The sequence below is a fragment of the Corvus hawaiiensis genome, chromosome 13 (assembly GCF_020740725.1).
Source record: "Corvus hawaiiensis isolate bCorHaw1 chromosome 13, bCorHaw1.pri.cur, whole genome shotgun sequence".
Lineage (NCBI taxonomy): Eukaryota > Metazoa > Chordata > Aves > Passeriformes > Corvidae > Corvus > Corvus hawaiiensis.
Window position 1 is genome coordinate 13,231,354 of NC_063225.1, and position 19,051 is coordinate 13,250,404.

The following is a 19,051-nucleotide window of genomic DNA, read 5'->3' on the forward strand; positions in this document are numbered from 1 at the left end:
ACAGCAAGAGTGGCTTCTTCCAATGCAAGATTGTTTTTTTCACCCACTTCCTGCTTCCCCCCCCCCTTAATTTGCCACAGAAGTGTGACTCCAGGAAGCCTGAAAAAAACAAACACGCGCTTTTTCACAATTGCATCTTTTCCCAAATTCGAAAAAATGCTGCTGCTAGCAACAATGCCTTCATGGCAAATATATAACCAAGGTGTTACTGAAGGCAGGGAAGCTACCAGAAAACATTAGCTTAGCTTTAGAAGTGCATTTACTTATCACTAACACAGAAATTACTAAGATCCCCTATTACTATCTTTCCCATACAACTACAACTGGTAACATGACCCAAAAAAAGTTAATGATAAAAAACTTCAGGATGAATTAAATTCACATTTTGATCACAACATCTGGATTGTTGTTTAACAACAGAAGAAAATAAATAAAAAGGGGCAAAAAATTAAGCAATGTAACTAGCCCTGTACAGCAAATGTTTTCTTCTGTCCACTCTGAAGTCTCTTTCATGTGCTAATGGTGGCATTTTTTTAAACTCTTCCCCTTTGACTTACTCAGACCTTTAAGGACCTCACACATCTAATGGTTCCTCACATTCACCAAGAACAATCAAGAGAGGTCTGGGGGTTGACATGCAGTATGATTAATGGACAATGTTGATTTAATTTCCTATAACAGGAGTTTTCTCTAAGCTTTCTCCAAGGAGCAGTTTCTTTGCAATTCAGGACTTAAGTATTTTACTAATGAAGTCCAATAAATAGCAAATTAAATAATGCTGTCTCCCAGAGACAAATCCTCTCATTCCAGGGAAAAAAAGGAAAAAAAAAAAAAAAAACAACAAACCACCCACTGTATTTAAAGTTCTGTTTAAATCTAAAAAAGCTTGCATAGCAGGAATGTACACAGTAGTTCAGTTTTCCAGGGTTCTTTGGTTTGGTTTATTTTGTTGTTTTGTTTAAGAAACTTTATCACTTCTGGTCACTCCTGCAATCATTATCTTCTTGGTCATTTTTAGCTTTAAACAGGGGGGTATACTTTTAACTTAATTTCCAGTTTCAAGAAATTAAGTCTTTATTTAGTGGTCACTTTTACTTTACAGCTATCAAAACGTATCTATTACATATTCATTGTAATACTTACAAACATTTCTGAGGTTTTTCATTTAAAGTTATTTACTCTGTTCTTGTTGTAAGGAGTGATCAGTATGTCCTTTTCATGGAGCAAATTTTAACCTTCAGCTCTGGCAAATGAACAATGCAACACTATTTGTGTGCATCCTAACTGTTACTCAAACAACATGACACAATCTCCCAACTGAATTCCCACACAGGTTTAGCTCTAAATGGAATTTCTACCCCAGGAACGCAGAGCAGCAGAGAGCATTTCCTGCAAGATTCTAATCGCTTTCCCACCATCGAAAAGTTTACCTTTAAATACTCTGAAGACAACACATTTTGCTTCACGACAGGCTGACAAGTTATCTTGCCAGAGTGCAAAAAATCTCCTCCTACTTTGAAAGCTTTGAAGCACCCTTGATTCCAGTTTTTTGAGTTGTGACACAATTAATCTGATCCCCTGAGAAAAACATGCATCCAGCTCAGTTATGGGGACAGTTGATAAAGAGACAAAAGTCTCTCAAGAATAAGCACAACCCCTCCATGCTACTGGAGTGGGCCCATGGAACATAATCTCTCCTGTTGCCTTAGCAAAGCCATATCTTTACATTACTACCTTTAACATTGCTACAAGGCATTGCCCAAACAATGACGCTTCCCTCATCCTGACAGCTCCCAGTATCTCTTTAGAGCAGGGCTTAACTTGTCTTAGCACTCTATTTTGATTTTTTGAAGTACAGTACACTCAATCTTCATTCTGAGCTGAGGATCTACTCCCTCACCATGTCCTTCCCCTTTAAAGAGCCACTAGCTCAGGAAGTTAAAAGTCAAGACATGTTTAAATGAGGATGTCAGAACTATTTTCCCAGATAACTGAGTTCAAGCTGGACCAGAGCATGTTTCAGAAGGTTACATAAAAATGTATTAGACAATCCTTCCAAAACACAATCTACCTGTTTATGAAAGACCTTAACTAAAAGAGAAAGAATGCGTTTTCTGACCCAAGATGAAGTGCTTATCATGCTGACAAATCAATAAATTTCCATGAGTTTTAGAGCCATTCCATGACTCTGCAGTTAATTCAAAGAAAGCCTAGAGATCCTTTTCGTAAGGGTCTGTCATACATAACATTTTAATTAACACCAAAACCAGTTATGCTGCTAATGCAGATATTACAAATAGCAGCATTCCAGTGCCTGCTGAAGTTGATTACTGGCTAAATTGGTAACCTAGAGAGCCTTGATGGTGTAATTTAAAATTCGCAAATACATTAAACATTAATTAAAGCTTTTCACTAGAAATGAACTGTATGAAAGTAAGATTTACTTTCAAAACACAAAAAACGTGGGCAGAAGTAACTGTGATGTGATTTTTAAAAAATTGTAAATCCCATTTCTTTAATAGAGGTAAATTTAAATTCTGACAGAAAACATGTATGACAAAGCAGTCTTTTTTTAAGAACAAAAATTAAAGTGAAAATACACAGTAATGATACAAATCTGCAATATTGCACAATGCAAAACAAATACTGGCAGAACCACACAGGAAGTAAGGCATTACAGTTTTTTACAGATGTGTCACTTGAACTGCATAAAAGGTATGCAGCATTAGCAGCTGACAGTTAGTTGGCTGCTCCCCAGCAAATCTGCTCAGAACAGGCTGATACTTATCTGGGATTCCCACTCAGTCGTGTGCAAGAGTGCTTAAATACAGCTTTGCCCAAGACTCAGTAGCTGTAATGGATGCCAGGCCAACAAGCTCCAGCAAAGGGCCACAGAGTTCAACATCGGCTCCAGTTTTGCCCAGTAAGAATTCAATTTACAACCTTAGTGAATCAATTTTTCACCCAAACAGAGCAGTGCAGTATTTTCCTTCCATAAGGAAGGCATGAACGAAGAGGGTGAGTGTGGAATCAGTGTCTGGTCATCTCATGCCAGTGTATTTGCACTGTGCAGCCTCCCATATTTCCCCAGGACAACCCAGCTGCACACGGACCAACAAGTACATGAGCAGAAATGCTGCACAGGAGAGAGGTTTGATGCCTTCCCTGCCTCTGCCACTCAGTCTGGTCTTCCACAAGCAGAGACAGGTAAATCTGAGCCTAAAGGGGGCTCTCTGCTAAAAACAGACCTAGAGAAACTACTAGCACTGACATGCACTGGAAAAAACATGATGCAACCGTTTGTAAGTCACAACAAAACAGAAAACCCAGTTTGATCTCTGTTTACATTTACAGCCTGTAGAACGCAATATGGTTCCTTATATAAAAGAGGTAAAAGCTTATCAAAGCACCATTTGCTTTGATATCTCACAGGTAAAAAAGTTACAGGGTAATAAAGCCCCCTCCATTCTCTCTTCTAATCTATAACCTCTCTTTCAAAACCTGAGAGAAAAAAAACAGGAAAAAATGATATGCTGATATGCCACGTCTGCATTTGGAAGACAGACTCATTTAAGAGTGGTGACAGGTCTGTCTTTCATGATTATGGAGCAAGGAATGTGTGTCTCTTGTTTATTGATGTGCCATAGAAGCACTATCATAGCAGGACTAGGCAAGAGCTTGGGTTTAACCAGAAATATACATAATCTGCCATGTCTGGGAAAGAAAATGGGGTCACAGCTGAGGAAAAGGTTGATTTTAAACATACCCAGTTTACTTCTAGGGCTTTTTGTTTTATTCCTGTTCAATTTGTCTGATTCTTCCTTCCCTCTCTCTGCAAATCCCTTATGTTTTAGCTGATAAGTAGTAGTAGCAAGGCTGTTACACACAATCAGGAGAATTGACAGATAAGAGGTTTAGTTTAAGGATGTAATCAGCATGAGTAAACACTAGACTGACCCAGCTGTAAACAGTGGAAATAAATGATAATATTTGTCCTGGTCACCTACTGAGCTATTACACACTTTCCACTATGTAACAATGTAAATATAATGACTACAATATATACAGCAGACAGTGCAATCATCTGGTTCTCCAAAGAAGAAAACTGAGCTTTTAGTTCATCTTTATTAAGAACTAAAGCAATTTCCAATTATTTTTTAACAGAGCTGTCTTTTGTTCAAATCAGCATTTCATTAACTGTGGATGTCTGAACTGATGTACAATACCACAAGCAGAAAAAAGTATATCTGTTATACTAAATTATATTTACTTTAATGCCATTTGAAAACATTTAACAATGAAATTTTTTTTAAACAGTGTTTCTCGAGAAAGACCTGTGTTTCTTTCACATCACTTCATGAAACTGTAGGAATGCCTGGCTGCTTGAATTTGTATGGGAATTCCAAGCTAAATTTCCATAGTAACTTACAAACAAAAAGCAATATCAATTCCCACACATGCAATTTTCAGTATTCCAGAACTGTCAGATACAAGTATGTGAGACTACATTTTGACATCAATAAAGCACGGGATAAAACTGAAATTATAGCCCCAGCTTTCAGAAATAACTACATTAACACATGAAATGCAGTTACAGTGTTCCTTCTCAGTACTTCAGCATTTGCAGTTCTTAAGAAAGACAGCATCAACACTGTCAGAGATGCCATTAAGTTTTTAAAACATACATTTTTCAGCACATTCATTTGCAGTATGGTGCAAATGAAACCACTGTGTCCTATCTGACCATCCTATCAACTGCTTTACAAAACTTTAAAGCACTTTTACAGAATCATTACAAGAGATGCTTGGGTGATGTGCATCAGGCAGCTTAATTGGAGGAATTCTTTGCACTGACTCGTCTTACACACCCTTATTCAATTTCTATAGACTGTTGAATGACCTTGTCATTTTTGCTGCCCTGGACTAAAGCTTAGCTACAGTCATGGCTGTAACACAATATAAATAGATCCCAGGGAAATTAAACAACTGAAGGCCAAGTCTCTGGGGGAATCCTAAGTGTAGTAAGTAGCTGGCTAATTCTTCAGTAGAAGCTCCCTTTCCAAAGGGGAGTGCCATGCAGGGTCACAAAATGTGCCTTTGTGTCATTTAGACTTTGACAAATTCTTCACTTGGAAATATTGTCCAAGTCAAGGAACACAGGGAAATGCACTTTTCTTTATTTCTGCTCTCTGTAACTGGGAAGAGGCAGAACACAGAAGAGTTTTCAGACAGAGAAGCTTTTCTGATTAAGACCAGACCTTTTGGAGTATATCACAGGCATGAGTCTGACAGAATTAAATTATTTTTCCAAAAGTACTAGATTGGGGCAGGGAAAAATGCCAATGGGTAATGTAAAACTGGGGTAACAGGAGAAGTACCAGGGTCATGATGCACCTTATGTTAAACAGCTTAGATGACCCCACCAGCACAGGAGAAGCTTTCCCAGCGAGAAAGCCTGGAGTGTCTCCAAGCCTCTCAGGAATCACCAACCAATTTATTAGTTTAATGGTTTCTTTTATGCAGATACACTCCATTTCATGGCCATCCAATCACTTGGCAGCTTCTGCCAAGCGCCCCTGCAGCCCCAGGTCTGGGGAGCCAGCAGTGCTCCCAGCACAGGACACTTCACTCCACAGGCTGTCCTGGGGAGGGGCCTTCTCCAGGGAAAGGCCAAGGAAGGTGGGCTCCCATGCTCAAGGCATTTTCACCAAAGCAAACAGACTCGTTTTTCCATCCCCTAAGGTGTCTGAGTGAAAGAAGTTACTCTGATATCATCGTGCAGCAAAAACAAAAGAGCACCTACAGAACATGAACACATCTCTGCCAGTACCTCCTGGCCTCAGGGTTTCGGGTGCATTTACTGAGACCCTATGTCTGCCTTGTCACCAAAGTGCAACTTCCTGAAACCCTCACTGTAACTGCCAGTGCCAAGGGTGGTACAGCTCCCACACAGCAGCCATGGAAGAATGAACTAGCAGAGTGAATTCTTGCTTTTGTCCCTTCCTCCAAGCATAGAAGGCTTGGAGGCTAAAGGCACACGAACACGTTGCAACCCCCCATCACCAGTGGCATTCATTTAATTAATTACCAGCATGATAAGAACTGAACAATGAAGTTCAGAGATGAAGATTTCCAGGCAGCCTGAAAAACAGTTCTTGTGTTACAGCATCAGAACTGATCACGCTTTCTTGCTTTTGCTAACCAAGGAGTTCAGTTTGATTTTATCCTCCCAGATCAGCTTCAGATGGGTTCTTCTAAGTCATTGCCATCCCTGTATAGGCTCCACTTTCCTACCAATGATACAGCTGCAAATACAGTGAGATCTGACAGGCAAACACTCCACTTAGCACAGGAGTGATACCAACATCACGGATGCATACACATATGCTGAAAATACTCTTTGAAAAAAAAAATCTGAACACATTTAAAGGGGGAGATGAGCTTATCTGGACACTCTGTTTGTTTTAACTTTCAAGTTTTGCCAATCCCTCTCCTGTTGCACAGTGAGAAGGTTCCCCAACCAACTCTTCCACCAGCAAAACTCACTTCAACTTCTGAACACACATTCTGAACCAATACAGAAACAGAACCTGTACCAGCAGACTTATCAAGTCTCACAATGAAAGACTTTCTGGGAGGGAAAAATTTCTAGATCAGGAGGAAGCAATGGAGGAATTAAAAATTGAGGTAAAAATGCATGGTATGCACCCAAGGGTCTGCTCCTGTGGCAAATTCAAGTAATAGAATTTTACACTGGACTAGGAAACAGCCTGCTATTGAAAAATAAATGCAAAGACCTTTAACACAAACAAACGTCTATGTGAAACTGTGGATATTTATTTTAACAATAAATGATCAGCTCATTTAATTCTATTTATGTGGTGACTATCATGCTAAATAATCCAGTATAAAAATACACAGAAGTAATTGGGTAGACCTACACTGGAGAAAGAGAGGTCACTTCTCAGAAAACAAGGTAGGAACCAACAAAAGACTAAAAACATGAAGCATAATATTCATATTGCTACATTTCATGTTCAATAATTGTAATCTATTTCACACTAGCATTGCTGATTCTGCTTTATCTATCATAATTATCCATCAAGAGTCCTGTAGATATTTGCAGTCATTTACAGTAGTTATCAAAGCTATCAACAACAAAGCAATCAACAGTGCTTGTAATAACAATGCTAATGTTCTCTTTGATTAGAGACTATCATGACTTCTCGTTTTGTGATGCACTTCAATTGCCACAGGGTAAGTGAAATGTCTTCTTTTAAATACACAGATCTTGCACAACTGGCATTTGTACCAACATCTGCATAATGTTCCATGGATGTATTGACATGCTCTAAATGTCACTACAGGTATATCTGCATTTTATTAACCATGCAAAAGAACAGGGAATAGTAGGGCAGCTGTAGGTCATGACAAAGATATGACGAGGGAGTGTTTGGAATCCATATAAATTCAGTGGCAACACACAATGCCTGAGAAACTGCGTTATGAAACCTCTTTGCCACTGGGAAGCACCTAGGACTGTGAGCGTACTCCTTCAAATTAGGAATAACCTTTCCTTTTGACCATATTATCTGACTTATATGACACCAAAAGTCTTAACACACACCTTTCCTCTTCAAGTTTCACACTTGCAGTATTCTACTAATTCCTGGAGCTCATAATGAAGACATTTATTTTAAAGACTCTGTCAATAAATCAGTAGTTTAGTATCCTCAGGAGAGGCAAATGGATGACAGAATATCAGTCCTCAAAGCCTCTGTCCAGTTCATAATCAGTTTACTATAGTCACAAAACCCAGCATGGTGGCTTGCCTTGTTTCACCTCAAATTGTACCAGGGAGGACCATTTCCTAATAACTAATATTTTAAACTTTTAAATGCCTAAGTAAATAAATGTACTGCTCCAAATTACTTAGATTGTTAACAAGAAATAAAAAGATGAACAAACCTATCCCTTCTTAATGTATGGATGTTGCTACAGTCTTTGTGGGTTTATGTATTGCCTACAATTCTACCTGCTACATTCTCCACACGTGCAGCTGCCAGAGGCAGTAGATTGATTGTGCACTGTCTTCTAAGAAATAATTTGGCATGCACAAGTATTTCCAACAGGCAGCTTGGCAATGGGCAAACACAGTAGTCAGACAGGTACTATTGCTATGAGAAGTCTGTGCGAACTTTCCAAGCTGCAGTGTAAGTAATCATTTTAGCAGTGGAAAATCATGACCTAATCAATTTTCCTGAGCTGAGTCTTTTGTAGCTGTAGTGATGAATGCCTTTTACTGTAAATGCTATAAAACAAACAAACAAAAAAGAAACCAGCAAAGAAACTTACATACGAAAACTCGTATTTGATATACACTTCAAATAACTCAATAAATCCCATTTAAAAAAAGAGAGATGACTTCTACTGAAGTTATTAAAAAAACTACTCTTCAGTGAAACTAGCCTACAGCAGCACAAGTGATGTAGATGTGAAAAATATAAATTACAGCAATCAGATTATATGGAATGTATCATGTTTTGGTCACCATATTTAGATACTGAGAATTACGATAAAGAGTAAACACTCAACACATCATGTGCACCATGACTGAATGGTTAACTCAAGCACATGAATTATTCCTTCTTGCAATTCAGTTAACTGTGACCATGTGAAAGTTGTAATTTCCCAAGCTCACTTTTCTTTCGTTTTCTCACCTGTCTACATGGTCACTGGAAAGAAAAACCAACAAAACCACACAGATAGTACACATTCTAATATAATTCTGTAAAACAGTATTTTCATCTGAGGAGTATTAGTGTTCTGAGAAAATCCACATCATGTAGCTCACATTGTTAATAAGTTTGCGCGTTTGAAATTACAGCTTTGTATTGCATAATAAGAAAAGAAAAAGATTTATGCATTTCTGTCCTAGGACACACAGACACTACATCCTTTCTGTGCTCTCAAAAGTGCTCTTTTGTCTTGCAACTCTGTTAAACAGTCAGCCACTGCCAGATGCTCTGGCTAGAAATGGTCACAGATGGTCAGTTGTCCAGTTAACAGACCAGAATGCTCTTCTCAAATCTCCCCTGAAATTGTATCTCAACTGTATGCAGCAGATGAGAATATCTGAGCATGGTCAAGAAGCCATTTCACCTAGTTAAGACTGCAGGTCAACTTTGATAACTTAGTCAAGATTAATTCCCCACAATATCGCTAAGCTAATTATCTCAACACATTTCAAAAAGCAAGTCTCAAGTCCTATATTACTTTTGCTGATTACGTGATAGATCACATCTTTTGATGAAAGAAATTCTCAGTTCTGTACATAAACCAAGTACCTTCTACCTAGGGATGATCCCAACACCTCTGTACTAATACACATTGCAAGAGCTACAGGAGGAAACAGAGTCAGGTGATCAATAGAAAGACTCCAGTGGGACTCAGCAAGCTCTGTGCCCTAATCTTTGTGCTCAGTCCTGCAAATATTTACCAGTACTCCTTAAAAATATTAACAGGATTATAACATGCACAAGAGCCACTTGCTTCTATGTTGAACAAGTAGTGCTTGTCATGCAGTACAGTTGTGACAAAGGCTACAAGAGAGAAATAAGCTAAAAATAGCAGAGAAAAATCTTCGGTGTTTCATATTAATCTTTCCTAGACCACGTGTTCCTAGACCACGAAAACCAAAAAAGAAAAAACCTCCATAATTAAGTGAATATTAAAAAGACATGTCATTTACTAACTAAGTTCTGTAGCTTGTGATAAGTAGTTGGGTGTCCTTCCAACTTACACAAGACTTACAAGATCTGGTTATCTAAGTGTTGTGCAACACGTATTTTGTGAGAGGATTATTCCCTCAGCAGCCTAACTCAAGCTTGCAGAGCTTATTGCTGGGAAAATATGTGGCCAAACCTAACTCTGTTGCCTTACAGGTCTAATGATTTAAGCTCTCTAAGGTGTCATTGTCTTCCAAAACAGTTGAGAAATATTTTATACACTCACCCAAACCACTGACAGTATATTCCAGGTCACTGGCATCCAACAGAATCGGTCCATTCTCCTGCTGCCCCTCTTCCTTGTAGTACAGTTTGTACCCTTGGACAGCTGCAGTGTCCTCAGAGTCCTGCTGCCACTGCACTGTGATGGTTGTGCAGTTCATGGGCTCCAAACGCAGCTCAGGAGACTTTGGTGCTGGTTTCAGATAAATACATATATATATCATAGTCTTATATGGCAGAAACAGCTATTTTTCATGCAAAAATCTGTATGTCCATCAGTCCAAACTTCACTCCAGACTTTTATTCTAACTCACCTGTGTATTCACGTAATTATTTCTTTCTTATGATGTCTGACTCCCTAGAACCTAAACTGAACAACTTAATTTAGAATACAACATAATAGAAACAGTTTTTAATTCTTCATCTTCTCAAATAAATAAATAAATTTATGAGGTAGTTATTTTTAAGCAAAACTGAAAACATTTCAAAGATAATTACAAAGTTATTTCCTGTTTTAAAGCAAGCCAGAGCAAATATGATCAACAACACCATCGCACTTCATCAAGTGTTAATAATTCACTATAGTAATCAAAACTCAGTCAAATCCAAAGCAGAAGGGTGTGGATTACAGCTAAGAAATAGAGTTAAAAATTCAAATCTGCATAGTTTTCAATCTATTTGTGCAAAGTTGAATGTACTGCTGCATGACATTACTAAAAAATAATGAAATTCAAAGCTCAATTATAACAAATTTGACTTCAAATATTAATTTGCATATTCAAAACATACGTGCATTTTTTTATAATACAGACATACATGCATCAACTCAGATCCTTTATTAGCACATTACAGTGCTAATCTGTAGTGTCCTAGTTTGCAGAAATGTATTTCACTTTGGACAAAATGGTACAGGAAAGTCTAGTTCATGTTTGTGAGCTGCTCAAATGTTTTAGCTTCTAGACTCATTTTCTTCTGTTCTGTATAATTGGAATTAAAAAGAAAATTTAAAAATCCAACCACCCCAAAAGGCGTTGTTGTTCAGTGCAAAGTATGTTAAGAATTACCTTTCACACTTGTAACTTTGGGAGTTCGGTGTGAGGTCCACAAAGACGCCTCTCCCCAGCCAATCCTCGTTGCAGCAGTGATACGAACCAAGTACACACTGTCAGGCCTCAGGCCTTCAAGGAGATACTCATCTGAAGTGCCTGGAAGCTCCAGCACTTGGATTTTGGTCTCTGTGCTGAGGCGGAATGACAGACGGTACAGGACAACCTGGCCTCTCCTGTATTTTGCAGGAATTGGCAGCCAAGATATGAGAATATCTGTAGGACTCCTGCTCGTCAAACTGATTTCAGGAGCTCTCAAGGGAACTAAAAAGGCAAAGATAAAGAGGTAAATGACAGAAAATGCTTGTCTGATACCTCAGCCTACAATGACGTGTCAGTAATGTAAAACTAAATAAGCCAACAAGTTCTGTAGATTGTTGTTTAAGAATAACTTGACACTTCTCACCTGCTGCATGCGGCACAGCTTAAGCAAACATTTTTCTGCAAGGCCCTCAACATTTTCTTCTTATTGCTGCCAGCAGTAATCAAAGGCAATCAGCACCTGACTGGTCTGACACACTGCCTGTCAAGGTTAGATGCAGCAGCTCCAACCGAGAGCCCAGACAACAACCTGCACTGGCGAACACTTGGTGCATGTTTTCTTCCACCACCCATGTAAGGAGGGTTCTGACAAAGAGACAGGCAGACAGCAAGAAATGGCAATGTTCCATGCTGCCAAAGCTTAACCCTGTCAGAATTTATTAATCAGTTCTAATGATCTACACTAAACAGTTTGTTGCTGCCATGATGTTCAGATTAATTAAATCATTGCACAGAAATAATTCAGCAGGGTCTTTCACAAAATTCTGATTCTACTAAAAAAGGCACATAGACACAAAAAAACCCCAAACTAAAACAAAAGGTTAAATTCTTTTCTGTACAGCAAATTTTTATTTCAAATTTCCCTACAAAATTTGCAAAAGATGTAGTAGGTGTGCAGTTTGATCCACATTTCAGATACCCAAGAGAGCATCAGAGACCAACCGTAGGCTACTGTCAAATTCTCATCATCAAGGAAGTGCTTAAAGACCTAGAATAGTTATTAACGTGATTTAATGAAATGTCTTTCAACAGAGAAAGAGACTCTGTGTAATACACATTGTTGCCCTGTCAGAATGTTATTTTATTCTCATTCCTCTCATGAGCTGGCTGTCTTGTACTGTGGTACCCAGAAGTCTCACTGGTATCAACAGAAATTTGAGACCCTCAAGAACTGTTACCACTGCACAATTCGACTCAGTGCACATAAAAACATTCACCAAAATAATTTCTTACCATCTTCGAGGGTGTGCTGAGTCACATGGTCTGACATCTGACTGGCTCCCAAAGGCATATAAGCTACAATATAGAAGGTGTAGTTGCTGGCTGGCTCCAAGTCATCAATAATGTAATGGGTTGTATCATTTCCAATGACCACTTGGTACTCTTCATTATTTAAACCTGGTATAAAACAAAGGTTACACAAACAAAAATTCCTGAAAAGCCTCAAACATCACAGTATTTTGGCTTCAAGATCTTACAAAGTTAATTTCATGTGCTTCCCCAGCCTGCCTCTATTTTTTCAAACCTATTAAGCAAAAGCTCTTTTATGCACAGGAGTAACTGTGTCTTGCTGTAGTACAGGTTGTGGTGTTTCAGGATTTTCCTCAATAAGGGATGCTGAATGCAACTCTAAACCCTATTTAGCATTAGTCACAACAAACTGTGCCCAATGTACAGTAACACAACAGACAAGCTCTAATAGCCTTATCATTCATACCCAGCTTCTAAATCTATTTGTTTAGAGTGAGGATTTTTTTTCAAAACCTATTTACAGAGCCTTTCTATAGCAGACTGTGAGGAATGTGAGGGCTCCACTCCATCAAAAACAAAACAAACACCCTCCTGCCCCCCAAAAGAAACAAACAGAAAGAATTTATTCAGCAAAAGGATCTCATTTTAGCCATGCAACTTCTATTACATTTGATTGACACGTTTTTTATTTTAATTTGGAAAAAGGCCAATAAGAACAGACCAGAATAAGCTTCAAAAATGTTTGGCTCCTTAGCAAGCTGTTAAAAAAGAAAAAAAAGAAAAAAAAAAAAATTGCCAGCAATTCACACGAAAATATGCATAGCAATGCATGCAGCAGTCCTTGTCTTTGTTGGGCTTTATTCCTATAGAGGAAAGCTATAAAGTGGACCAAGTGTGGTGAAAGCTGCTGTGCTAACGAACAATTCACACCAAGTGCACGTCAACTTAATCAAAACTCTGTAAGAGCCAGCTCCTCCTCTTCACAACGGAATTTATAAACAAAACGAAAGGCAAATTCCACCATTAAGTTTTCCCACATTTATGAATTAACTTGATAGCATTTTAATTAGACAAGATTACAAGCATCTCACAACAGACTAGTTAATGGCTTGTTAATTAGGAATTGCAAGGCACGATTTCTGACCTGCTAAACAAGATCCTTGAGCTCAAATTAAAAGGACTTGTTCTCTCATTGAATGGATTGCTAGGCCTCATGCAGAGGCCCTAATGAAACAGCCACAATAGAGAACAAGGCTTGCCTTCCACCACAATCAGTGTTCCCTTTGTGCCTTTTCTAAATCACTAACAAGGAATTAACACACTCCAACATGCACGCTCATCAGACCCTTATTCTTCTTGCTACTATGACCCCGATTTGAATGTAAAATATTCTGCTAAAAGAAACAAAAAACAAACACACAAAACCCACACCTGTTAGTTTCTTCAACTAGCTTGATTAAAACACTAACTTTTTTTTTATATAGAGAAGAGAACCTGAACTTGTTTTTACAGTGAAACATCAGAGTATTTGAGTTGTGAAATGTAACAATAAGTGATGGTATCTTTTGTATTCAAAACACCTACCACATTGTGATGTCTACAAAAAAACTCTTTAAAACTGCATATGATGGATGCATTATCCAGTTCTGCTTTCTATTTAATGTTTATGGAATCATAAACATCAGTACAACTTTGGAGACTTGGCAAGCACTGTTTTCTTTTGGCAATACTATGTTCTTTACTCACACTTGCAAATGAGGTTCCTAACTAAAGAGAGAAATATGTCTGTAACTTTTTTGTTTATACCTTTATGTTCATAAGAAGCTTCAAGCAAAGATAAAATCTAGTAAAGTCAGATATATCTGAGATAATTTTTAACCTACATTAGGGTCAGAAACAGGGTGTGAGGGTAGAATGGGGAAAGATAAGCTGAAAGGAATAATGAAAGCAATACATTAATACAAAACATTTACACTAATATGTAATTATCTAGAATTCTTAGACAGTAAATAAGATGTTGACTATGTCAACAGTCTATGTTAGCACTTCTATGACCCGATATGGTGTGAATGTCAGCAAAAGATTTTCCTTAATATTTAATTTGCACTTCTTTAAATGTTTCTGAATTTACATTAGAGAGATTGCTGATGCGATAATTATTCACAAAGGCATTTCCTAGACTTTCAATAATGCCTCTGTGGGAGTGCAACATCTCCTGAAAGGTTTACAGGCTATCATTCTATCACTTAGAAAGCTATTCTTTTTACAGAAGTGCAGTCCACTAGCCCTTGAAGCTCAACATTTTTCTATAAAACAAAAGTGGGGTTTATGTTTTGATGCAAACTTCTGATACTACGCAATCATGTTACAAAATTTAAAATGCATGCAGATCACCTACATTTTGAATCCCACCACTATAATTACTCCTCTTTACACAGCTCTCTCCACTCTCCTTATGTGGGTTTTTTCACTAATGTGAAAGGATGTACAACAACATTACATTAAATAAGATAAATATCACAAGGCAGTCAGAAAAGATTTAAAAAAATGGGTATCTGAGAAAGTTCAAATAAATCAGAGGTTTCTGTTTGGTTGCTTGCTTTTGTTTGAAGTTTGTTTTGTTTTTTAAACCAAGACAAGCTGCAATCTCATTTCATAAAGTATAACCTTTGGATAAGCAAGCAAATAAGGTAGGGACTGCAAAATGATTTTTGCAAAAAGCATATTCCAGAAGATAACTCCTTTCACTACTGTGCAAGAGTATTTCCTGCACAAATACACACTTCTCTAAGGACAGTTTCCCAGTTTTCTTTGAAGTTGTATGGTCTCTGCTCCCTACAATTATCCAGATAACTTATCCAATGTGACTTTATTCATATTAGCTTTAAGAGGGGATTGTGAGCACAATACCTCAGTGACTGAAAGAGTAGGGGGTAATTTCCCACACCTCTTGTTCTCATTCTCTTTTAAAACTCTTTCCTTCCTTCCGTCCTTCAGACAAAATTCTCCTGTGTCCTGAAATATCCCACTTGCAAAAGCAAACGTGGCTATTCCTGCATCAGTATTAGATTAATTAAGCTGTCCTTCCTGTCCTCTGCTTAGCAGATGGCAGGCTGGTATTCCACACAGAGCTGAGCATCTGCAGTCCTGTCCTTGAATAAACCACTTACTGAATAGCAATGGAAACTGAAATCACTCCTAGAAAACAGAGCTGCAATGCAGCTTACTTGAAGCCATGCATCTAAGAATTTTCCAAATCAGTGAGACACCAGCTCCTGCTTTCGAAAAGTGGCTGTTTCTTACCACCTTATATTACCTTAACTCAAAGCTAAGCATTACACAATATTAAGGGATTTTAAAATGCCTAGTTGCTCATTTTTATTCCAACTATCCATTCCCTTCTATACAGGAACTTGTATACCATTCCAGAGACTGGGATAAGCCATTCATGGAAATTCAGCACTTGTGTTTGAGTAGATTTTTCTCATTACAGGACATCAAGGGGTAAAAGAAGAGTAGATTTTACCAGCTGGCCAATATTTCTTTTAAGAGAAGGTAGTTAAGACAAAGTATCAACTATTCTACTCCAAATATATCAAAGCCAGCAAAGTCACAAAAATTTGGAGATCTAAACAAAAGAGCAGTCTGTGTTGAGAAGTTCAACTCTGTAAGCCTCCAGGAGTCTGTTGTATGCTCTGTTCTTCCCTGCCAAGCACACACACAAGAGAATAGGCAGAAGCTGCTGTTGAGGATAGAGGGAAGTCCAGAGAGCACTATGGAGGCCCCAGGTTCCAAAGTGCACTCCTAACTTCAGAATCTGCTCACTGGAGCCATCAGACACAGGTATGTCGGAAGAACACAGTCCCACAAATGAGAGGACGTGGCAAAAGCGTTTTTCCCCAAGCTTGCCTGTTGATTACAGTATGCATTTATATGCTGGAATGCTCTGATGCAGCCCTGAATGTGAACCATTCAAATCTGACAGTCTTTGCAAGGACATTCAAGTCCTTATCACATACAAATCATTAGATGGCATTTAAATCAAACTGCTTACCTTCTGCTTTCATGTAATGCACAGAGTATGCAATCACTTTGTCTGAATTATACAGTGGCCTCTCCCAGGCCAGCAGGATTGCTGAGCTCGACATGGTTTCAGCATGGACGTTGTAAGGTGCACTGGGCCTGTCTTCTGACATAACCACAGTGAGTCTGGCCCTGGAGAGAATGGAGCCCTGGCTGTTCTCAGCCATGCACTGATAAATGGCATCGTCTTCAGGAATGATCTGGTTAATTACCAATTTACTGGATCCAAAAGGAAGAAAAAGGTGGAAAAGAAGCTCACATCTTGGATAAACTTAGCTCCACATAATGCAACAACAGTTATGTTTGCCTCTGCTTCCTAAATTTAGCATCATTTACTTACATGCCACAAATTCTTCTATTAGCAATGGATGCACAGCAGTGAAATTTAGCACCTTGAAGTGTTCTGCAAAACCCACCATGTTTCTGTTCGTGCCTCCAAAGCCAGGCACAGTGAAAACAAAGCTGCACATCTATTCCCTCCCTGCAAAAAGCAGAACCTTCAGCTTGTAATTCCTGAACCAAGTCTTTAATATAAGCTGCTCACTCAACAGAAGTAGTGGCAAGATTCTGCTACTGTGTAAATCTAAAGCAACTCTGTGGTGAAAGTCTTTAGTCCAGTCCTGCCCACAACCCTCCCTGCCAGGTAAGGCAATTATCACATAAGCTTTACTTATTTTAGGTATTGATTAATGTGCATCCATCACTACATTTAATGTCCAATTTCAGGTTTACTTGAGTTATATCTTGACTGGCTATATTTAGCTATTGGAATGTCATCTTTTGGTAGCACATCACTAGCACAGCTCTCCTACAGCAATTGCAGTCTTACCTGTTGTACATTTTTATTCTACCATTGGAGTGTATTCTCCTTCCATTTTTTAACCATGAAATTTTGGGGGCAGGATTTCCTTCTGCTTGACAAGCAAAACGAGCAGTACCAGCTCTAGGCCTTGTTAAGCTTTCTGGCCATTCCACAAATGAAGGTGGAGCTACAGATAAGTTACAAGAGGAAAAAATAATTAATAAACCAAGCCCCTACAAATGCAAGGACAGTAGTCCTACTACTACTACTAAATTTTCCAAATTAAAACCTCTCTCCTCAAGCCACCCAAATACACATCTACACGTGCAGAAAGAACGTTCCTTGTAAACAAAGCACATGTGTTTAAAGATACACTATCTGCACTGAAAGTATTTTTGTTCATGCACTTATGAATACAAACAAATCAAACTCCAGACTGTGACATACTGTTCTCTTATAGATACACGTTACATATCTCTACTTGGTTACAAGGTCCTTTCCTGTGTTGAAAGCCTGTCTTCCCAGAGCAAACATTGCACCTGGGTATCTCCAAGTGCTAGTTCACAACTCAAATCTTGGGTATCTGACACTTCTCATCTAAGTCAACAGACAGAAGAAGGCAGCCACAGTTCTGTGATCTGTTCAATCTCTGCAGTTTTCCTACAGTCCTTGATGCACGATGTTTGAGATAAAATGTCAGCCCAGTACACAGCAGAGCTCAGAAAGACAGACACAAGGTGTTCAAACACACTGAAAATGGAAGCGGGCTTACCCAGCACAGTGAGAGTTGCCATTGCCACTGTGAAGTTCCGGGTGCCAGGAATAGTGGCCCGGCAGATGTAGACACCTGCATGCTGCACCTTCACATCAGAGATCATCAGGTTCCCATTCCCGAGGACTCGGGTGTTGAAGACATCAATGGACTTATGGTCTGTTTGAGAGAGCAGCAGAAGCGGGTAACAAGGCTGATCATTTCAATAACTTATCTAAATTAGGTTGCGTATGCAGTAATGGCTTAGATTAGAGTAAAAAAGTCAAAAGGTGCAAAGGAAATCGGAGTCGAGGTTTCCGTTTTGCATTTAATTTGCTCTTCACTAATTCCAGACCATTCAGATGGTTGGGCTTCACCTACTCAAGTGGTTTATATCTGAAATTCACCACCTCAGCTAGAAGTTAACCTCCCCAGCTGCCTGGCACCATGATTCAGTTCATCACTACCAACATACACACCATCTTTACAGTGATCATCCATCTCCTGAATTATGCTGCAGATAAAATTAGTATATTTGATTACCATGTATTTTCTCCTATTTTCGCAGCAAATGCTCTATGACTATTAGGTGAACATTTTTCTTACTTGTTTTTCTGTAAGAACCACTGAATCAGTCAGGAAAGATGTGTTTATTTCTTACATTAGAAAGAGAAATGTAGGAAAGTTTTTCATGGTTTGCTTCTACATGTGCAGTCCTGACTTGCACATTTCTGAACATGTTAGAATGAAAACGTAAGTTGTTTTCATGAAAAAAATGTGATGCTCTGCTCAATGTTAATATTCTTACTGCATTCCTCCCAAGCTGACTACCCTGGTTTTGTCTATACCTATTTATAGCCCAAATGGCCCATTTGATTGGGTGCAATTCAATTCTCATAGGGCTTCTAAGAAGAAGAGGAGGAGAAACACTTAAAGGTCTGTTTCATGGATGCAGCCACCACAACCTGCCCACACCACTGATTCTGCTCCAGTCAGGGATCCCTGG

General features: G+C 38.6%; 1 protein-coding gene across 1 annotated transcript in view; it reads right to left on the bottom strand.

The window, feature by feature from the left end:
* Nucleotides 1-19,051, bottom strand: part of PRTG (protogenin) — an 82,747-nt gene that overhangs the window by 31,975 nt on the left and 31,721 nt on the right. The window contains exons 6-11 of the mRNA XM_048317985.1: nucleotides 18,067-18,225; nucleotides 17,322-17,481; nucleotides 16,464-16,711; nucleotides 12,392-12,556; nucleotides 11,075-11,380; nucleotides 10,015-10,203 (exon numbers count right to left, since the gene is read on the bottom strand). Coding sequence (XP_048173942.1) covers nucleotides 10,015-10,203; nucleotides 11,075-11,380; nucleotides 12,392-12,556; nucleotides 16,464-16,711; nucleotides 17,322-17,481; nucleotides 18,067-18,225 — 1,227 coding nt within the window. The remainder of the gene's footprint in view (nucleotides 1-10,014; nucleotides 10,204-11,074; nucleotides 11,381-12,391; nucleotides 12,557-16,463; nucleotides 16,712-17,321; nucleotides 17,482-18,066; nucleotides 18,226-19,051) is intronic.